Below are 19,655 nucleotides of genomic sequence, written 5' to 3' on the forward strand. Positions count from 1 at the left end.
GAATGGTACTGTGGGAGACTGAGCAAACACTCTTCTGGCAACTTAGCGGAACAGCTTCTTGAAGGCTTTGCATGCTTGCTGCTTTAAGCTGCTTTTTTTTTCCCTTTAGTGATTACAGTAGTTCATATTTGAAAGAAAAATCACATGTGCCCTTAAAAACACCAGAAGCACTGGAAGGATACTTGTCTTGACAGTGTCTATTGATTTGAAGTCATATTAGGAAATATTTAGACAGTGAAAATTATCAAGAGAGAATTTACCTTTCAATTTGATAAATAGATGTGATTGGTTGCCATTTGTGTTCTTTTGCAGAACTCTAAGAAAAATGTTCAGTTTGTATTTAAGCAAACAGTGAACGACATTTGCAATCAACTAAAAATTCGTCTATCGAATTAGGGCTGAAAATTACTGTTAAGAGTGTTGCAGTATGTCTGGTGGCTCCCTTTGCAGGACTAGGGTTTTCTCATGGAGTACAGTATGTTATTATTTACCTATAAAACTAATCTGTTAACGGTTTTTGAAAAACCTCTATCTCACATGATTTGAGTAATCCTCGTATTTTCATTTTGACCTATATAAGTTTTTTTTTTTCTGAGGAAAGCATTTGGTTTTTGAGTTGTTTTTTCTTAATGTAAGAAAAATTGTATTTTTTTTAAAGTATCTTCAAACTGAATCTTTTATGCACCAAAGTTGGTTTTGAAAAGGAAAATAAAATCACTTTCTTGCTTGGTAAGCAAGAAGCCATATGGATTTTTTTTAACTTACAGAAATGGAAATATGTGTAACTTGTTAGCATTGTATCAAACAAATGTTGCATAGAGATAATAGAACATTGCTTGTAAATAATTCAGCAGATTTGTAATATATTTTTATATTATGAAATGTACTGTAGATGTTTTTCTAGAGGCATGAAAAATGTATATATTATGGTAGAAATAATATTGAAGGATATTGTAATTCACTAGTGCTACCAGAGAAACTGTTAATAAAGCACCTTTTTTAACAATAAATGTCTTTTGCAAACTTAAGGGACTATGTACTACTGTTAATATCTATAAGAACAAAACACATTGAACATCCTTCCAGAAAGTCTTTGAGGGAGGACCTGTACCCATAATAGAATTATGGCACTCATTTCTGACAGTGACCGTGAAGTCAATTATTTCCTTACTGTTGGAAGGACATATTGTAAAGTATGTGGTTATATGCAGTCAAACTGCAGAAAATACTCCTGATTGAGGAGTTTTCACTTTACTACAGTAAATATAAAAACCAGCAGTTTTTACACTAAATTTTTTAAAGAAATAATAGACAAAAATATAGAATTAAGCGTTTGGTTCCAAAATGGGAAAAGTTCCATGATAGATAAATCATTTCTCATTTGCTTTAAAAAATTAAAAAAAAAATAAAAATTATGGGAGAATTTATTCATTACAGTGGATTAAAGAGATGTATACATGAAATGAGTCATATAAAATTAAATAAGTGCAAATAAAAGCACTGCTACTATAAGACATTCTGGAATGGATGTTTAATAAGGTTATTATCCATATTATCTGTAACAAATGTGATTTTATTTTTTGAAAAGAAAGTGTTTTTTTATCTTCTTTTGCTTAAGCACTTCATCAGTTGCTTTATTCTGTATCTACAAAGTAACCTGCAATCTCCTTTGTTTTTTTTATTTTGATTTGTTATGAAATTGCCAAATAGAAGTGTTTCAGATATATAGTTTGTACTTGTATTTTTATTTTAATGCTTCATGTTCTTGTAAGTCATTCTTAATTGACCAATGATTGTAGACCTTTTGCTTGAGTATTTTTTTCTAATAAAACAAAGCAAATCACGTTTAGCTTCAAAATTGTAACAATTCAATTAAATTTTAAAATGACATCTGAAAATATACACCTAATACTTCCTTTAGGGGCACATGGATAAATTACTTTTATCCTTTGTAGAAATATTTGTATTTTAAAACTAAATTTCATGGTTATCAATTGGCCTCTAGTGTTTGCTGCTTATCTTATCTGCCTTTGATTCCTTACTATTAACACACGAGAGAGAATGTGGAATTAAAATAAGCTAGTTTTGTAACTTATTATTACACACATTCAGTTATGATTGGGAAATAAGTGTGAAATTTTAAATTTGTAACGTTCATTTATTGATGTCTACTCATCTATATTGTCCCTCCTATAGACAGCATGTGTAACATGGCACGTGAAATAATCAGTCTCTTATTTAAAATTCATTGTTCTGAATCGGTTGAATTCAGCCCATAAACATACCCATTCATTTACATATTGTCTGTTAATGATTTCTGTTTGTAGTGACAGAGTTGACTAGTGAGCCTTATGGTCTGTAAGTCTACAATATTTACTATCTGACCCTTGAAAAAGTTTGCTGACTCCTGGTCTAGTTGCTAAAATTTTTGGCAAAATAAATTTAGACCACACAACTTGCATTTTTTTATGATTGTGTTAATATTGAAAATAAGCCAGTACATTAAAAACTAGTGAAAGTTCCTTAATTTACAGTATGCATTGCTATACTAGGTACCTGCAACATATGGTTCTTTTTAAATTTTTTCCTAAATTTTATATTGAATTTCTTAATAATTACTAATAACCCAACAGTTTTACCATTTATGGCTTGTATTTTGTGTTATTAAATAGGACTAAATGAGATTTTGTAAATCAGATCATGTTTAAACCATATGGCACATTTTTATCTAAGAGAATCTTAAAGTGGAAAAATTGTAAAATTTAAAGTTGTTTATTTTTCTAATAAACTTACCTTTCATATATAAATCTTCCATAAAGCGGACCCACATTATTACTTCTGAATTTTAGGGGAAAGGAAATTAAGATGGACAGTATTTAGCTCTCAATGCATATTTTAAGATTTGTTGTACTCATTGAAAGCATTGATAATCATGTCAGTAAACCTTTGTGAGTGTGAAGCTTTTCTCCCTTTTACATCTCAATAAAATGTTTAAAAATATGCATATATTCTTTAAAAAGAGGATACATTTGCTGCAAGTATATAAAGCATGCTTCATTGTTTTTGCTATTTGAATTTTTTCCTCAGTGTAATATATGATTAGCAAAAGTGTTACATTTTAAACAAAATATGGGGAAAATGAGAGTAACATAATTAAGATAGCTGAAGGGGGCCTTCTATTTAGTCACAATTCATTCTTTAAAAAATAATACTTCTGCAACTAAGAAATTCTCAGTGTAGGTACATTCCGGTTAATACAAGTATGTGTATATTCTGTCTGTTACATAGTAAAGCCTGAAGTTAAATCCTATGTCATTTGAAGGTTTGCTTTTTTTTTTTTTTTAAAGAGAAGTGGTTTATTTGGTGGTTTTACATTAAAATATTTTTCTATTCTAAACAATTACTACATAAAGGGATACAGTTTCTATTAGAAAATTTCCTGCAGACTTTTTTTTTTTTTTTGCTAATTCTTGAAGAATGTTGTGACCTGATGTAGGAGCTTTTGCAGTTCCAACGCTATGGCTTTAAAAATAAAGGTCTTCAGAGTTTTGTATTTCTTTGACTTTAGAACATTTTGTCTTTTCTAATGAATATGAACCTCTGTAGCCTTAAGAATGTAGTATTTTTTTATTTTTTGTTTTACACATTTGCATAGTCTAATTTCCTTTATTGAATCAAGTTCTCATGGTGTAATACGTAGTTCTGTTGATCTAAAAATTAAAAACAACTCATGAGCAGATTAGAGCAGGATTTAAAGCCCAGATCTTTTTTTTCTGGGGGAGTATTCTTTCTACTCTGTCAAACTGCCTCTCACAGTGTGAGAGAAGTGATAATGTACATTACAATACCACATAAAGTTGCTTTCTATAAAGTGTTTCTGCCTTAGTTATGTGTTGCAGTCCCTAGTGTGATGTATGGCACAAATGAGAGTCTCAAATATTAGTTGAATGAGTATTACAGGTGATTACTTGTTACACAGATATTTTGGAGAGTTACAGTGATAAAACACCAGTAGGGTTGAACTGACCTGCCATAAGCCAAAATCTGTGATAATGTCATATAACTTTATTTTTTGAGTATTTAACTTTTAATATGAAACTTATAAAGGGAACTATAGTTTGTACAAATACTCTCAATGCAAAGGGTCATTGATGCTGTATTCTTACATACTCAGTTGTCAGTTTATTTCAATTTTGTTAAAAATATGCTCAATCTTTTTTGTTGGAGCCCTGCGTTTTATAACAAGATTTCAATTTTACGATTCAAGTAACATATCAAATTTGCCTCTAAACGTAGCTACCTATTGAGAACTTTCTTGTGGTGGTTCCTAATGAATTAGATTTGATCTAAGTAATGCTATTTTGAAAAAATTTCCCAATATTTGATTTATTCAATGTTTTGGTCCCAGAGCATTATTCCCCAAAGGTTACATGTTTTGGGACCTTTTCCCTTTAGAAAAGCATAACGGTTTTGTGTGTCTGTGTGTGAGTTTGAGGATGTGTTGCTAAGGAATAATAATAGGTTTTAAAATTTGAGGATTGATGTGAGAACTTCACCCCAGATAGATGGACCCAGTGCAGCTAGTTTAGTACAGTCATTGAGCACTGCAGGATGGATCATAAAATTTCCAGTTTGTGTCCTCTTGTTTTACAAATTAAAAGAGAACCTAGTTAGTTATCTTTTTAATTTCTTCATTGTAAATGTCAGTCTTTGTAGAAGTTATGTTTAGTTTTTCCCTGTATTTCTTCTCTCCAAATACATCTTACCCTAATTCATCTGAAATAGATGGTTTCTTTTTAAAATATGTTGTGAACAGTTGACAGTTTTTTCAAAATTTGTTCTGAAGTTTCAGTGGTGTTTTTTTGGGTGAGAACTAATTTTATTCTTATGTGTGTGTGTATGTGGTGTGCGTATGTGTCTATATACACATATGTAAACAATTGCCAATTTAACATTTTGCATGTGTGCAATTTAGGGGTATCAATTACATTAATCATGTTGTGCAACCGTCACCAGTGTCCATTGCCAAATTTCTGTCACCATAAATAGAAACTTAGTGCTTTCTAAACAATGGCTCCCCTTTTCATCCTTCCCCCACTGGTAACCACTAAGAAACTTTGGTCTCTACACATATGCTTATTCTAGCTATTTTATATGAGTAAGGTCATAAAATAGTCTTTTGTGATTGACTTCAATCAACATAATGTTTTCAAGGTTCATCCTTGTTGTAGTATGTATCAGACTTCATTTATAACTAATATTCCATTGCATGTTTACACTATGTTTTATTTATCCATTCATCTTTTGACGGATACTTTGGTTAGTTTCACCTTTTGACTACTGTGAATAATGCTGCAGTGAACATGGGTGTGCAAGTATCTGAGTCCCTATTTTCAAGTCTTTTGAGTATATAAGTAGGAATAGAGTTGCTGGATCAGATGGTTAATTCTTTTTAACTTTTTGAGGAACTGCCAGACTTTTCCACAGCAGCTGCACCATTTTGCACTGTTCACCAGCAGTAGATAAGGGTTCCAGTTTCTGCACATCCTTGCCAACATTTCTTGCCCATTCTAGTAGGTGTGTAGTGGTATCTTGTTTTAATTTGCAGTTCTCTGGTGACATGATAAATCACGTTTTGTATGCTTATTTACCATCTGTATGTCTTTTCGTGAAGTGCCTGTTCCAATGTTTTACCCAGTTTTTAATTGGGTTGTTTTTTATTATTGAGTTTTAAGTTCCTTTGTACATTTTGGATGCAAGTCTTTTTCTTCCCCCATTTTTTAATTGATAAAAATATATACAGCGAAACTGAAATACCAATACAATTCCTACACATAAAATGCAGTGACATTGATTACATTCTTGAAGTAGTGTTTTTTTGGGTGAGAACTAATTTTATTTTTATGTGTGTGTGTATGTGGTGTGCGTATGTGTCTATATACACATATGTAAACAATTGCCAATTTAACATTTTGCATGTGTGCAATTTAGGGGTATCAATTACATTAATCATGTTGTGCAACCGTCACCAGTGTCCATTGCCAAATTTCTCATCCTCCTCTTCTGATTTGTCCGTCTCACATTGACATAAACTCACTGCCTATTAAGCTTCCTATCTAACCTTTCAAGTAGCTGTTGTCAGTTTGGTTCTGTATAGATACTTCTTTAATAGAGCACAATGCTGAAGGCATACATTCTTTATTAATAAAACTATTGTTTGGTTTTAAGAAGACTGCCGGGGATATTTTGGTTTAAGGTTTAAAGATTATCTCAGGACAATAGCTCTGGGGCTTCATCCAGCCTTACTGAATCCAGAAAGTAGATCCTATGAGAACTTGAAATGCTGTTCCCATGTCTCTCACCCTTTTGATTAGGATTTTTATATACAATCTTTGATCAGAATGTTCAGTAATGATACCTGGGCACCATCCAGTTCTGGTCTCATTGCAAAGGAGTGGATGCAACTCTTATCAGTTGCATGTTTTGCAAATATTTTCTCCTAGTTTTTGACTTGTCTCCTCATTCTCTTAAATGTCTTTCACAGAGTACAAGTTTTTAATTTTAATAAAGTTAATTTATCAATTTTTTCTTCCATTGATCATGCTTTTGATGTTTTGTTTTTAAAAAATTAACCCCAAATCCAAGGTCAGTTAGATTTTCTTTAATGTTACTTTCTAGGAGTTCTGTAGTTTTGCATTTTACATTTAGATCTGTGATCGATTTTGAATTAATTTTTGTGAAATGTGTAATAAGACCACATTGTCTTAATTCTTTTTTTGGTACTTAGATATCCAGCTGTTCCAGCACTAGCTGTTGAAAAGACTTATTTTCTCTATTGGATTGCCTTTGCTCCTTTGTCAAAGATCAGCTGACTGTGTGTGTAGGTCTGTTTCGGGGTTCTTTATTTTTTTCTATGGCTCTATATTTTTTATATTTTATAAATACCATGCTGTCTTGATTCCTGCAGCTTCATAGTAAGTCTTGAAGTTATTTGGGTAGTATTAGTCCTCTGACTTTGTTTCTTCACTGTCATATTGACCATATTGGATCTTTTTGGCTTTTCATAAAAACTAGAATTAGTTTGTGAATATCCACAGAATATCTTGCTAGGATTTTGATTGGGATTACATTGAGTCTATGGATCAGTTTGGGAAGAACTGATATTTAAGAATGTGTGGGAGTTTGTGATGGGGGTTGGAGAGGAAGATGGGATAGTTTAAGACAGAGGAGTCTCCATGAGCCGAAATAGTGGGAGGTAAGTCTGAAGAGGTAGGAAGGGCCAACTGTTGAGTTCTTGCTTTCCACATGTCATTATCTAAAAGATGGGTGGGGAACCATTTAAGGTTTTAGTGAGTGGACTGGTGGTCAGATTGGTTTTTGTATTTAATTGTGCTTTAAGTGAAAGTTTACAAATCAAGTCAGTCTCTCATAAAAAAGTTTATATACACATTGCTATGTACTCCTAGTTACCCTCCCCCTAATGAGACAGCACACACCTCTCCACCCTGTATTCCCTGTGTCGCATTCAGCCAGCTTCTGTCCCCCTCTGCCTTCTCATCTCGCCTCCAGATGGGAGCTGCCCACATAGTCTCATGTGTCTACTGGAGCCAAGAAGCTCACTCCTTACCAGTATCTTTTTCTATCTTATAGTCCAGTCCAATCCCTATGTGAAGAGTTGGATTTGGGAATGGTTCCAGTCTTGGGCTAACAGAAGGTCTGGGGACCATGACCTCAGGGGTCCTTCTAGTTTCAGTCAGACATTAAGTCTGATCCTTTTATGAGACTTTGAGGTCTGCATCCCAGTGCTCTCCTGCTCCATCGGGGATTCTCTGTTGTGTTCCCTGTCAGGGCAGTCATCGGTAGTAGCCTGGCACCATCTAGTTCTTCTAGTCTCAGGCTGATGGAGTCTCTGATATATGTGGCCCTGTCTCTTGGGCTCATAATTGTCTTGTCTTTGGTGTTCTTCATTTTCCTTTGCTCCAGGTGGGTTGAGACCAATTGAGGCATTTTAGATGGCTATTTGCTAGCATTTAAGACCCCAGGCACCACTCACCAAAGTGGGATGCAGAATGTTCTCTTAATAGATTTTATTATGCCAGTTGACCTAGATGTCCCCTGAAACCTTGGTCCCCAGACACCCACCCTTGCTACTGTGGCTTTTGAAACGTTGGGTTTATTCAGGAAACTGTGTTTGGTTTAGTCCAGTTGTGCGATCAGATTTGTTTTAATCACTGTGCCTAACAGTAGAGAGTGGACTGGGCCTAGTAGAGTGGTGATGGGAGACTACTTTGAAGGCTACATCTCTGCCTTGTTCTCCACTAAGGGGATAAAATGAAGAGAACTAAGTTTCCCAAAAACATTTATGTTATGCTGAAAATTTTCTAAGATTGGAAAATATTAGACCTAAATACTGGGAAATTATATATTGTTTTACATATCTTAAGAATCAAATATCTATTAAATAAATCTGACTTTTCTCTGGGGTGGGGTAGGGAGCTAGACTAAGTAAACTTTCTAATTCTGTGCTGGTTTGATTGTACCCATATATGTTTTCTTTTAATATGAAAAGTACTAGAGTAATACAAGAGTACAGTAAGTTGCCTATTTTATCTTTGTGTGAAGGAAAACATCAAAAACATCCTTAAAATACTTAAAAACTTGTTTGCCTTTATGGTATGTCATTTTCAAACTAGGAAACAAGTGCTACCTGGATGTGTTTTCAGATGGAGGGAAAATAGCCCTATTAAGATGAGACTGAGCCAAAAGGACCCTGGTTGTACAGTGGTTAAGAACTTGGCTGTTGACCTAAAGGTTGGCAGTTCAAATCCATCAGCTGCTTCTTGGAAACTCTGGGGCAGTTCTACTCTGCCCTGTGGGGTCGCTATGAGTTGGAATCGACTCAGCAGCAAGGGGTTTGGTTTTTTTTAATGAGCCAAAAGTATTTTTTTCCTCAAATTATGGTTTGTTTTGTGACATTGTAAAAATAAATGAAGAACTTAGCAACATAAGGCATGTACCTTGAAACAATGATAGTTGTTATAGGGAGGTTAGTTAACACTTATTGTTCGTAAGGACATTGAACGTTTTTGTTCTTAGGTACCGTCGAGTCAGTTCGACTCATAGCAACCCCATGTACAACAAAGAAACCCTGCCCGGACCTGCACCATCCTCACAGTCATTGTTATGCTTGAGCCCGTTGTTGCGGGCACTGTGTCAATCCATCTTATTAAGGGTCGTCTTCTTTTTTTGTTGACACTGTACTATAACAAGTATGATCTCCTCCAGGAACTGATCCCTCCTGATAACATGTCCAAAGTATGTGAGAGGAAGTCTCTCCATCCTCCCTTCTAAGGAGCGTTCTGGCTGTACTTATTCCAAGACAGATTTGTTTATTCTTTTAGCAGTCCGTGGTATATTCAATGTTTTGTGCCAACACCGGAGTTCAAAGGTGTCGAATCTTCAGTCTTCTTTATTTATTGCCCAGCTTTCGCATGCATCTAAGGCAATTTGAAAACACCATGGATTGGGTCAGACGCATTTTAGTCCTTAAAGTGACATCTTTGCTTTTTAACATGTTAAAGAGATCTTTCGCAGCAGGTTTGCCCGTTGCAACGCATCTTTTGATTTCTTGATTACTGCTTCCGTGGGTGTTGATTGTGGATGCAAGTAAAATCAAATCCCTGAAAACTTCAGTCTTTTTTTCGTTTATCATAATGTTGCTTTTTGCTCCAGTTGTGAGGATTTTTGTCTTCTTAATGTTGAGGTATCATCCATACTGAAGGCTGTGGTCTTTGATCTTCATCAGGAAGTGCTTCAAGTCCTCTTTCATTTTCAGCAAGCAAGGTTGTGTCATCTGCATAACACGGTTTGTTAATGAGTCTTCTTCCAATCCTGATGCCCCATTCTTCTTTGTTCAGTCCAACTTCTTGGATTATTTGCTCAGCATACAGATTGAATAAGTATGGTGAAAGATACAACCGTGACACACACCTTTCCTGACTTTAAACCACACAGTAACCTCTTGTTCTATCTGAACACTGCCTCTTAATCTAGGTACAGGTTCCTCATGAGCACAATTAAGTGTTCTGAAATTCCCATTCTTTGCGAGGTTACCCATACTTTGTTATGATCCGCATAGTCGAATGCCTTTGCGTAGTCAGTAAAGCACAGGTAAACATGTTTCTGGTATTCTCTGCTTTCAGCCAAGATCCATCTGACATCTGCAGTGATATCCCTCCTTCCACGTCCTGCTCTGAATCTGTCTTGAATTCTGGCAAGTTCCCTGTCAATATACCACTGGAACCATTTTTGAATTACCTTCAGCAAAATTTTCCTTGTGTGTGATACTAAGGATATTGTTTGATAATTTCTGCATTAGGTGTGATCACTTTTCTTAGGAAGTCATAAATATGGATCTCTTCCAGTCAGTTGGCCAGGTAGCTGCTGTCTTCCAAATTTCTTGGCATAGACGAGTGAGCACTTCTAGCACTGCATCTGTTTGTTGAAACATCTTAATTGATATTCTGTCAATTCCTGGAGCCTTGTTTTTTGCCAGTGTCTTCAGTGCAACTTGGACGTCTTCCTTCAGTACCACCAGTTCTTGAGCATATGCTACCTCCTGACATGATTGAATGTCAACTATTTCTTTTTGGTACAGTAACTATGTGTATTCCATTTTCTTTTATGCTTCCTGCATCGTTCGATACTTTTTCCATAGAATCCTTCGGTATTGCAACTCCAGACTTAATTTTTTCTTCAGTTCTTTTAGCTTGAGAAATGTTGAGCGTGTTCTTCCCTTTTGGTTTTCTAACTCCAGGTATTTGCACATGTCATTACACTACTTTGTCTTCTCTAGCTGCTCTTTGAAATCTTCTCTTCAGCTCTTTTACTTCATTTTTTGCTTTTGTTTTAGCTAGACTCGATGTTTAAGACCAAGTTTCAGAGTCTCTTCTGACATCCGTTTGGTCTTTTCTTTCCTGTCTTTTTAATGACCTCTTGCTTTCTTCATGTTTGATGTCCTTGATGTCATTCCACAGCTCGTCTGGTCTTCGGCCATTAGTGGTCAATGTGTCAAATCTGGTATTGAGATGGTCTCTGAATTAGGTGGGCTATCCTCGGCGGTTGTACTTGGGTTCTCGTGGGCTTGTTTTAATTTTTTTCAGCTTTAACCTGAACTTGCATGTGCACGATTGATGGTCTGTTTCTCAGTCTGCCCCTGACCTTGTTCTGACTGATGATATTGAGCTTTTTCATCATCTCTTTCCACAGATGTAGTCGATTTGATTCCTATATATTCCATCTGGTGAGGTCCACTTCTGTTGTTACTGTTTATGCTGTTGAAAAAAGGTATTTGCAATAAAGAAGTTGTTGGTCTTGAAAATTCTATCATGTGATCTCCAGCATCGTTTCTATCACCAAGGTCATATTTTCCAACTGCCTGTCCTTCTTTGTTTCCAGCTTTTGCATTCCAATCACCAATAATTATCAAAGCATCCTGATTGCATATTCGATCAATTTCAAACTGCAGAAGTTGGTAAAAATCTTCAGTTTCTTCATCTTTGGCCTTAGTGGTTGGTGCTTAAATTTGAATAATAGCCGTATTAACTGCTCTTTCTTGTATCCTTATGAATATTATCCTATCAGTGACAGTATTGTACATCAGGTTAGATCTTGGAATGTTCTTTTTGCAATGAATGCAACACGATTCCTCTTCAGTTTGCCATTTCCAGCATAGTAGACCATATGATTTTCCAATTCAGAAGGACCAATACCAGTCCATTTCAGCTCATTAATGCCTAGTATATTGATGTGTATGCATTTTGTTTCACTTTTGATGGTTTCCAGTTTTTCTACGTTCATACTTCGTACATTCCATGTTCCAATAATTAATGGATGTTTGCAGCTGACCTCATTTTGAATCATGCCACGTCAGCCATCAGAAATTTGAACATGGGAGATATTTAATGCAGATTTAGGAGAAATCAAGCAATTGAAATTTTATCTCCTTTGCCAGAAAAAAGGAAAATGTAAAATATAGAAGTGAATCATTGCAGCCAACAAGGGTGGGCATACTAGACGTTTCATGAGGCTGGGAATATGGGCAGTAGGTCTGACATGGTTCCCGTATTATGATGAGTAGAGGTTGAGATACCTCTAGAATTCACTTTCTTCTTGGAGTAGTTTCATCCATTCCATCCCTTGGAGAAAATACAAAACTGTTATCCTGGTCTATTTTTACCTCCACCTTGTTTCAAAAAGGCTGTATACTTTAGCAAGATGATAGTTAAAAATAATAAAATAAGACACAGGCAAAATTTTAAAGTAAGGTAGAATTGGAATGATCTTCACAAAGTGCATACTCTGAAATTACACTTACTAGTGATTGGCCATAAAATTGTCAAGTTTAATTTATGAAGCTAATGGGAAGAGGAAGTTTCAAGGTTCATTGACGTTTATAACCTGATCATTAGACAGAATTAGCTGGACAGTTGGGTAGGTTAATTTGTATATCCTTCACATTTAATCCGTACAGCTAACATGCAACATGAGGGCAAGTGGTAAGTTGTTTAATGTATTTACAGTGTTGTGTTAAAAGAGTGGAAACCCTGGTGGTGTAGTGGTTAAGAGTTCTGCTGCTAACGAAAAGATTTGCAGTTAGAATCTACCAGGCACTCCCTGGAAGCTCTGTGGGGCGGTTCTACTCAGTCCTATAGAAACTCTGTGGGGCGGTTCTACTCAGTCCTATAGAAACTCTGTGGGGCGGTTCTACTCAGTCCTATAGAAACTCTGTGGGGCGGTTCTACTCAGTCCTATAGAAACTCTGTGGGGCGGTTCTACTCAGTCCTATAGGGTCGCTGTGAGTTGGAATTGACTCCAACAAGCAATAGGTTTGGTTTTTTGGTTAGAAGAATGTGTATTTCTGAAAGAAGACCTATTAATCAGTGGCAAGGAAATCTCAAGTCTCGCTGCTTTACCTGCATGCTTCCAAGCCATTTCCACTGGTTACACAGTTCTGATTGCCTAAGGGTTGAAATGACTTTTAATTTATGACAAACAGCGAGATATATATGTTACACATCCATTAGAAATAAATAGTAACCTGTCATTTTGTTTCATTACATGCTAAGGCTTCATTAGTGTAATTGAAAGTTAAACATACATAAGGATGAGGAATGTATTTTCAGTCTGTTACATAATATATTGCCAGATTACATTAAGCATTCTCCAGCAAAATTGCAATATTGCCTTTTTTAAAATGAGTTTGAAGTTTTATTGTTCCTCTACTCCACTATGGAAACCCTGGTGGCGTAGCGGTTAAGTGCTACGGCTGCTAACCAAAGGGTCGGCACTTCGAATCCTCCAGGCGCTCCTTGGAAGCTCTGTGGGGCAGTTCTACTCTGTCCTATAGGGTCGCTATGAGTCGGAATCGACTCGACGGCACTGGGTTTGGTTTTTGGCGAAGACACTATATTCAACCATATTGTATTTTTCTTAGGAAAAAGGAATCAAATAAAAATCAGAAACATTCATTATTAAATACTGAATCCTAACTATGTGCAGTGTTCTGGGATGCAGCAATGAATAAACAAAGGCCTTTTTCTCATGGAACTTATATTCTAGTGGGAAGGTAAAGAACAGGCGATAAATACATGAAGTCAGTGATAAGGCTTATGAAGGAAAATAAAGCAGGGTGAGATTAGAGAAGGATAGGGTGCTGCTTTAGTTAGCACAGTCAGGGAAGTTCTTTGTGAGAACTTGGGCACAGAGAACTGAATTTCATGAGGTAGCCCGTCATGTAGATATGTGAGACAAGTGTGTTCCAGGTGTGGTAGAAGTACAAAGGCCTTGAGTGGAGAGCGTGCTTGGCCTGCTTTAGGAATAGAAAGCTGGTCAGTGGGCTGTAGCACAGCAGATGAGGGCAGAGTTAGAGGTACATCATAAAGGGCAGAGTCGGCCAGCTTTCTCTGTAATGAGCTATGCAGTATTTGTGATACTCAGGGGCTATAAGATCTCTTATCTGCCATTTTTGCAGGAAAGCAGTCATAGACACTACGTTGATGGGTGGGCATAGCAGCATCCCAGTGAAGCTTTATTTACAAAAATAGTGGACTGGATTTGGCCTATTGCCCATGGTTTGTCGGTGATGTAGGGTCGTCTCTCAGGTCATTAGAAAGCAGTTTGGATTTTATTTTAAATGTGATAGAAGTTATTGGAGGGCCATGAACAAGTAAATAAAATGATAGGACTTATTTTTAAAGAATCACAGGCTGCTTTATGGGAAGCAATTTTTCACACCGTAGTGCAAGCAGGGAAAGCTATTGGAGAGTTTCATAGGAATCTTGGAAAGAGATCATGGTTTGAAATCAAGTAACAGCAGTGGCATTGGCAAGAAGGGGTAATACTAGAGGTATTAGAGAAGAATAAGTGTACGTGTGTAATCAAGGATGACTCAAGCTATTTGAGCAGCATGGTGGGAAGTGAAACATCTTTGAGGAAAGACTACACAAGGAATGAGTTTTGATGAAGAAATAAAGTTTGGTTAAATTTGAGGTGCTTTTTAAGCGGCTGAGTGCCACAGCTTGAGTAGGCAGTTGGATGTATTCCAGCCTCTTCCAGAGGGAGAAGAGAAGCTGTGAAAAACTATTATCTGGAAGATTGGGGAGTGAATGGGATAAAGAAAGTAACAAATACTGGGCAGCCCTGCAATGACATTTGAGGCTGATCATAAATGTACGTTGAGGGTAGATACCTTGTGTACTCCCCCCCCCCCACCAAACATTAGCTGTGTGGGTACAGATGTGGAGTAGGTGAAGAGTTGGATATAACTAGAACAGATAATTAGGCTGGTATAATGGAGAGAGAGAGAGGTCCTAGGAAAATATAATGTGATCTGTGAAATCCAGTTTGTAGGTGAAAGCAAGTTAGGTCATGGGAGTGGGGAACAGTGGTGGTTTTTTTTTTTTTTTGGTGTGCGTGTTCCTCTAAGTGTCTGCTTTGGTCTAGTTGTGCTCACTTCCCGTATAACTGTATATTTTATGTAATAAAATGTTATAAATAAAATAGAAACCCCAACTACCTGACCACTCTATTCATTCTCACCCCAGGGATAACCACTTTGTTGAAGTTGATGTTTATCCTTCTAATGCAAGGCATTCTTTTTCCTTTGGTTTTTACAAACATGAATTATCTATGTCTCTCTATACTTGTCTGAATGTAACTTCATTTGAGGAGTGTGTGTATGTGTGAGTGTGATTTAATATATCCAGGTCACAAAAGGTGCTCACTGGTCTCTCCTCTCTCTGGAGAAAGTTTTTAAAAGAGAATTCTTGGCCCCAGCTAACTGTGGGACCAACTATCTGCCCATTCTTCCCTTGCTGCACCCACAAACCCTCCTGGAGACCAAGAGACTCTGGAAACCTTCCTTACCCAGTGGCTTGATCCCAGGAGGCTGGATATAGCCAAGCTGCCTCAGATCCTAATATTCACTCTGACTTCCAAGTTCGCTTGAGCAAATGCTGGCCTGCTGACCTAACCTGAGAAGTGAGTCAGACCTTGAAGCTCCAGGCCGACCTCTTCCTGGTACCATTAAGGGTCGTCCTCTGCCTTCCACCTTGGTCCATTAAGATCTCAGATGGAGGGAACCTGGACTCTGCCCCAATTCCAGATCTTAAGCTGCTGCTCTTTGCCTCCTGCCTCCACAAAATACTTGCCTGTTGCCCTCACAGGCACCTCCCTTGGGGTCCAAAAGCCCTATTTCTGATCCTTCTGATGGCTAATTCCTCTTTTTCAGCCCCTCACCATCCTGGACCTCTTTCCTAAAAGGCTTCAGAAAAGATAAAGGTGTGGAACTTCTGGGACTAGACTATTGTCTTAGCCTTCTCTTTCACTTTCCCATCTCCGTGTTGTGAGCGCCCCTTCCTCCATCTCCGTCATCAATACCTTAACCATCTTTTATGACTTAGTTCAAGTGTCACCTCCTCTAGGGATTTATCCTTCAGGCCACTAGAGTAGCTTGCTTTCTTTTCCTTAACCCCCATCCCAGTGCCGTCGAGTAGATTCCAACTCATAGCGACCGTATAGGACAGAGTAGAACTGCCCCATAGATTTTCCAAGGAGCGCCTGGCGGATTCAAACTGCCGACCTTTTGGTTAGCAGCCGTAACACTTAACCCCCATAGCACTATTTTTTTTGTGTGTGTGTATGCACCATTTTAACCATTCCAAAGTGTTCATTTTAGTATAGTGACATTACTTTCACCATGTTGTGCAACCATCACCACTATTGATTTCTAAAAGTTGCTTTTATCTCCCTAAACTCAGTACCTCTTCAGAAATAACTTCCTATTCCCTTCTCTTCCAACCCCGGGTAACCACTAATAAATTTGGTTTCTATGTACTTGAGGAAACCCTGGTGGCGTAGCGGTTAAGTGCTACGGCTGATATCCAAAGGGTCGGGAGTTCAAATCTGCCAGGCGCTCATTGGAAACTCTTATGGGGCAGTTCTACTTTGTCCTATAGGGTCGCTCGACTCGACGGCACTGGGTTTGGTTTGGTTTGGTTTATGTACTTGTATCAGAAATCCAGTTCTCTTTGTAACTGAATAATATTCCATCGTATGTTTATACCGCATTGTGTTTATCCATTCATCCATTATGAACCCTTGGGTTAATTTCATCGTCTGGCTATTGTAAATCATGCTGCAGTGAACATTGGTGTCCAGGTATTTGAGTCCCTGCTTTTAAGCCTTTTGAGTATGTGCCTAGGAGTGGACTTGTTGGGTCATGGTAATTCTTTTTGAGGAACTTCCAAACTTTTTCACTGTGGTAAGAAGTGGGTGTGAAGTGGTAGCTCATTGTGGTTTTGATTTGCATTTCCTTAATGACTAATGACAGCCGAGTATTTTTTCATGTGTTTATTGATCATTTGTATATCTTCTTAGGAGAAATATCTGTTCAAGTTCTTTGCCCATTTTTTGTTTTTTTTTGTTGAGATGTAGGAGTTTATATATATATATATATATATAACACTTGTCCGAAGTACAGCTACCAAGTATTTTCTCCCATTCTGTAGGTTGTCTCTTTACGTTGTTGATAAAGTCCTTTGCACAAAAGTTTTTAATTTTGATGAACTCTGATTTGTCTGTTTTGTCTTTTGTTGTTTGTGCTTTTGGTGTCATGTCTAAGATTCCAATGTCAAAAAAAGATCTTAAAGCCTTACCCCTATGCTTTCTTCTAAGAGTTTTATGGTTTTGGTTCTTATAACTAGATCATGTTGAGTTTATTTTTGTATATGGTGTGAGGGAACTGGAATTCTTTTAAAATTTCCAAATATTCTAAGGGGCATCACAAGTGTTAGTGATAGAGAATGGAGATAATTTACCTATGAAAACAGTACTGGAGTACAGCTGCCGTTGGAAATACTAATGTTTTTGACAAATTTTATTTGCTGAGTCAGCTTAACTTTCATATACAGCCACAGTGTGTGCAGACGGTTTTGGTTTTGTGGCTGTAAACTGATTTTTACGAGGCGCAATATCTGAGAATGTTCTTTTAGCCGTGATTAGGAGGAGGAATTTTGGATAGCTTTTGTTCTTTCACCTAGGTACAACCACATATAAGGAGAAAACTTAAGGTAGTCTTTTGAAAATTGATGAATACACCTCTAAGTTGTTTCTAGTTCTTTTATGTACAGAGTATTGAATAGAAGGTGAATTTAAATGAGCTCATATTGCAAAAAGCTTTCCTTTTTGATTTATAGGATTAACTAATCTATTAACAGGAAATGATTATCAAATCTGAATTGAAGTTGTGTAGGCTTTTTAGTTTTTGCAGAACACAAGTCTAAATTTCAGAAGAAAATGTAGTGCTCCAACAGTTAAATTTTTATTTCGAGTAACAGCTGGATGACATATAAAGAAAAACGGTGACTTCATTTTTAGCAGCATCTGTTTGTATTTCTTGAGCCCCTTTGTATAAAAGCAAAAAGTTAGAGTAATTGTTAGTGAAGTACATTCTTCTGAAAGCATCAAATAATTTCCTTAAAATTTTTTTAAAATATGAAAGTAATATGTAGATTTTAGAAAATATAGATAAGAATAAATAAATATTCATAATCCAATTATATTTTAGTAATCACTGGTAATAGGATAATTCCTTTTATCTACACAGACACATTTATTTTTTCCCGGTTGGGTTAATAATGTATAGTGTATATCCTGAGCATCTTCACGTTGTTGGATTTCTAAACCCCGTGTGGTATTCCGTTGTATCTGTGTACCGTACTTTAGCCAGTCTCCTATTGTTGAGCTTTTTAGTGTCTATTGTCTCACCAGTATAAGTAATTTTTTTCATAAACACTCTTGATTCTTTGTGTATTTGGTTTTTTCCCCTAGATTAAGTTCCTCCAGGGTTTGCTCAAGGATGTAGTAACATTTTTTAGTTCTTGTTGTCTATTGTTATTTGCTTTCTAGAAATGGTATATGGCGTTGCTTTTAAGTATCCTTTCGAACCCTAAATATTAATAAAATTATAAAACTGTGCAAGTATAAAAGTCCAGCTTGTTGTTTTAGCTTACGTTTGTCTTATTAAAATAAAGGCTGGATATTTTCTTATGCTTATTAGCCAGTTATATTTGTTGTTAGCCATCTGTATATTAAGATTATTAATCCTTTTTCCTCTCATAGGTTGCAAAGAGCTTTCGTCTAATTTTTGTTATTTTTATACAGATTTTTAATCAGTTGTCTCAGTCATTTTCTTCTTTTGTTAATGTGTAGAAAGTCCTTTCCCATCCAGTATTAGAGTGAGTTTATTCAGATTATTTCTTGGTTTCATTAAAAAAAAAAAAAAAAAAGTAAAGTTTCGAGCATATATAAAAGTAAAGAGAGTAGTATAATGAACCCGTGGTGCCCATTACCCAGTTTTAAGAAATAACAATCTTGTTCTATATATATTTGCCTCTCTCCAAATCTTCCTGAGATATTTTGAAGCAAATCTCAGACCAAAAAAAAAAAACAAAACCCAAACCCACTGCCGTCAAGTCAATTCTGACTTATAGCAACCCCACAGGACAGAGTAGAGCTGCCCCATAGAGTTTCCAAGGGGCGCCTGGCGGATTCAAACTGCCGACCTCTTGGTAAGCAGCTGTAGCACTTAACCACTACGCCACCAGGGTTTCCAAATCTCAGACATCAGAGTATTATTTCATCTGTTGATATTTAAAGATGTATTTCTAAGGATTACCTTTTTTAAAACATAGTAACATGATCACACACTCAAAATTTAACAAGAACCCCTAATATTAATCAGTGCCATTTTCTCATTAACTTGTAATTATTGTTTTTACAAGTTCGAAATTAGGAACCAAGTAAGATCGATACTTTGCTTTGGGTTGTAATATGTTCTTAAATTTATTTTAATCTGCAAATTTTCCTTTTTGCAATTTTTGTTGAAAAAGAAGTGTGCTTTTTTTGGGGGGGGTGTACATTTGACTGTCTAATGCAACTGGAATATATTTTGGTGAATATCTGAAGCTTGGATCTACCTCTTGTTCCCCACTTGCAACAGCTAACCTGCACCCTTTAATATGTAACCTTAATTCATTGAATTGAAGTGCTGCTTTTATCATATATGAAGTATTACATAAGAATTATTATGATAA

The 19,655-nt window shown here is 36.4% G+C and overlaps 1 protein-coding gene across 1 annotated transcript in view; it reads left to right on the forward strand.

Annotated features, from left to right (window-relative positions):
- The window catches only part of AEBP2 (AE binding protein 2), an 82,660-nt gene extending 65,668 nt beyond the window's left edge, over nt 1–16,992 (forward strand). The window contains exon 9 of the mRNA XM_049882595.1: nt 313–16,992. Coding sequence (XP_049738552.1) covers nt 313–355 — 43 coding nt within the window. The 3' untranslated portion in view covers nt 356–16,992. The remainder of the gene's footprint in view (nt 1–312) is intronic.
- Nucleotides 16,993–19,655: the final 2,663 nt, after the last annotated feature.

The sequence above is a fragment of the Elephas maximus genome, chromosome 4 (genome assembly GCF_024166365.1).
Source record: "Elephas maximus indicus isolate mEleMax1 chromosome 4, mEleMax1 primary haplotype, whole genome shotgun sequence".
NCBI lineage: Eukaryota > Metazoa > Chordata > Mammalia > Proboscidea > Elephantidae > Elephas > Elephas maximus.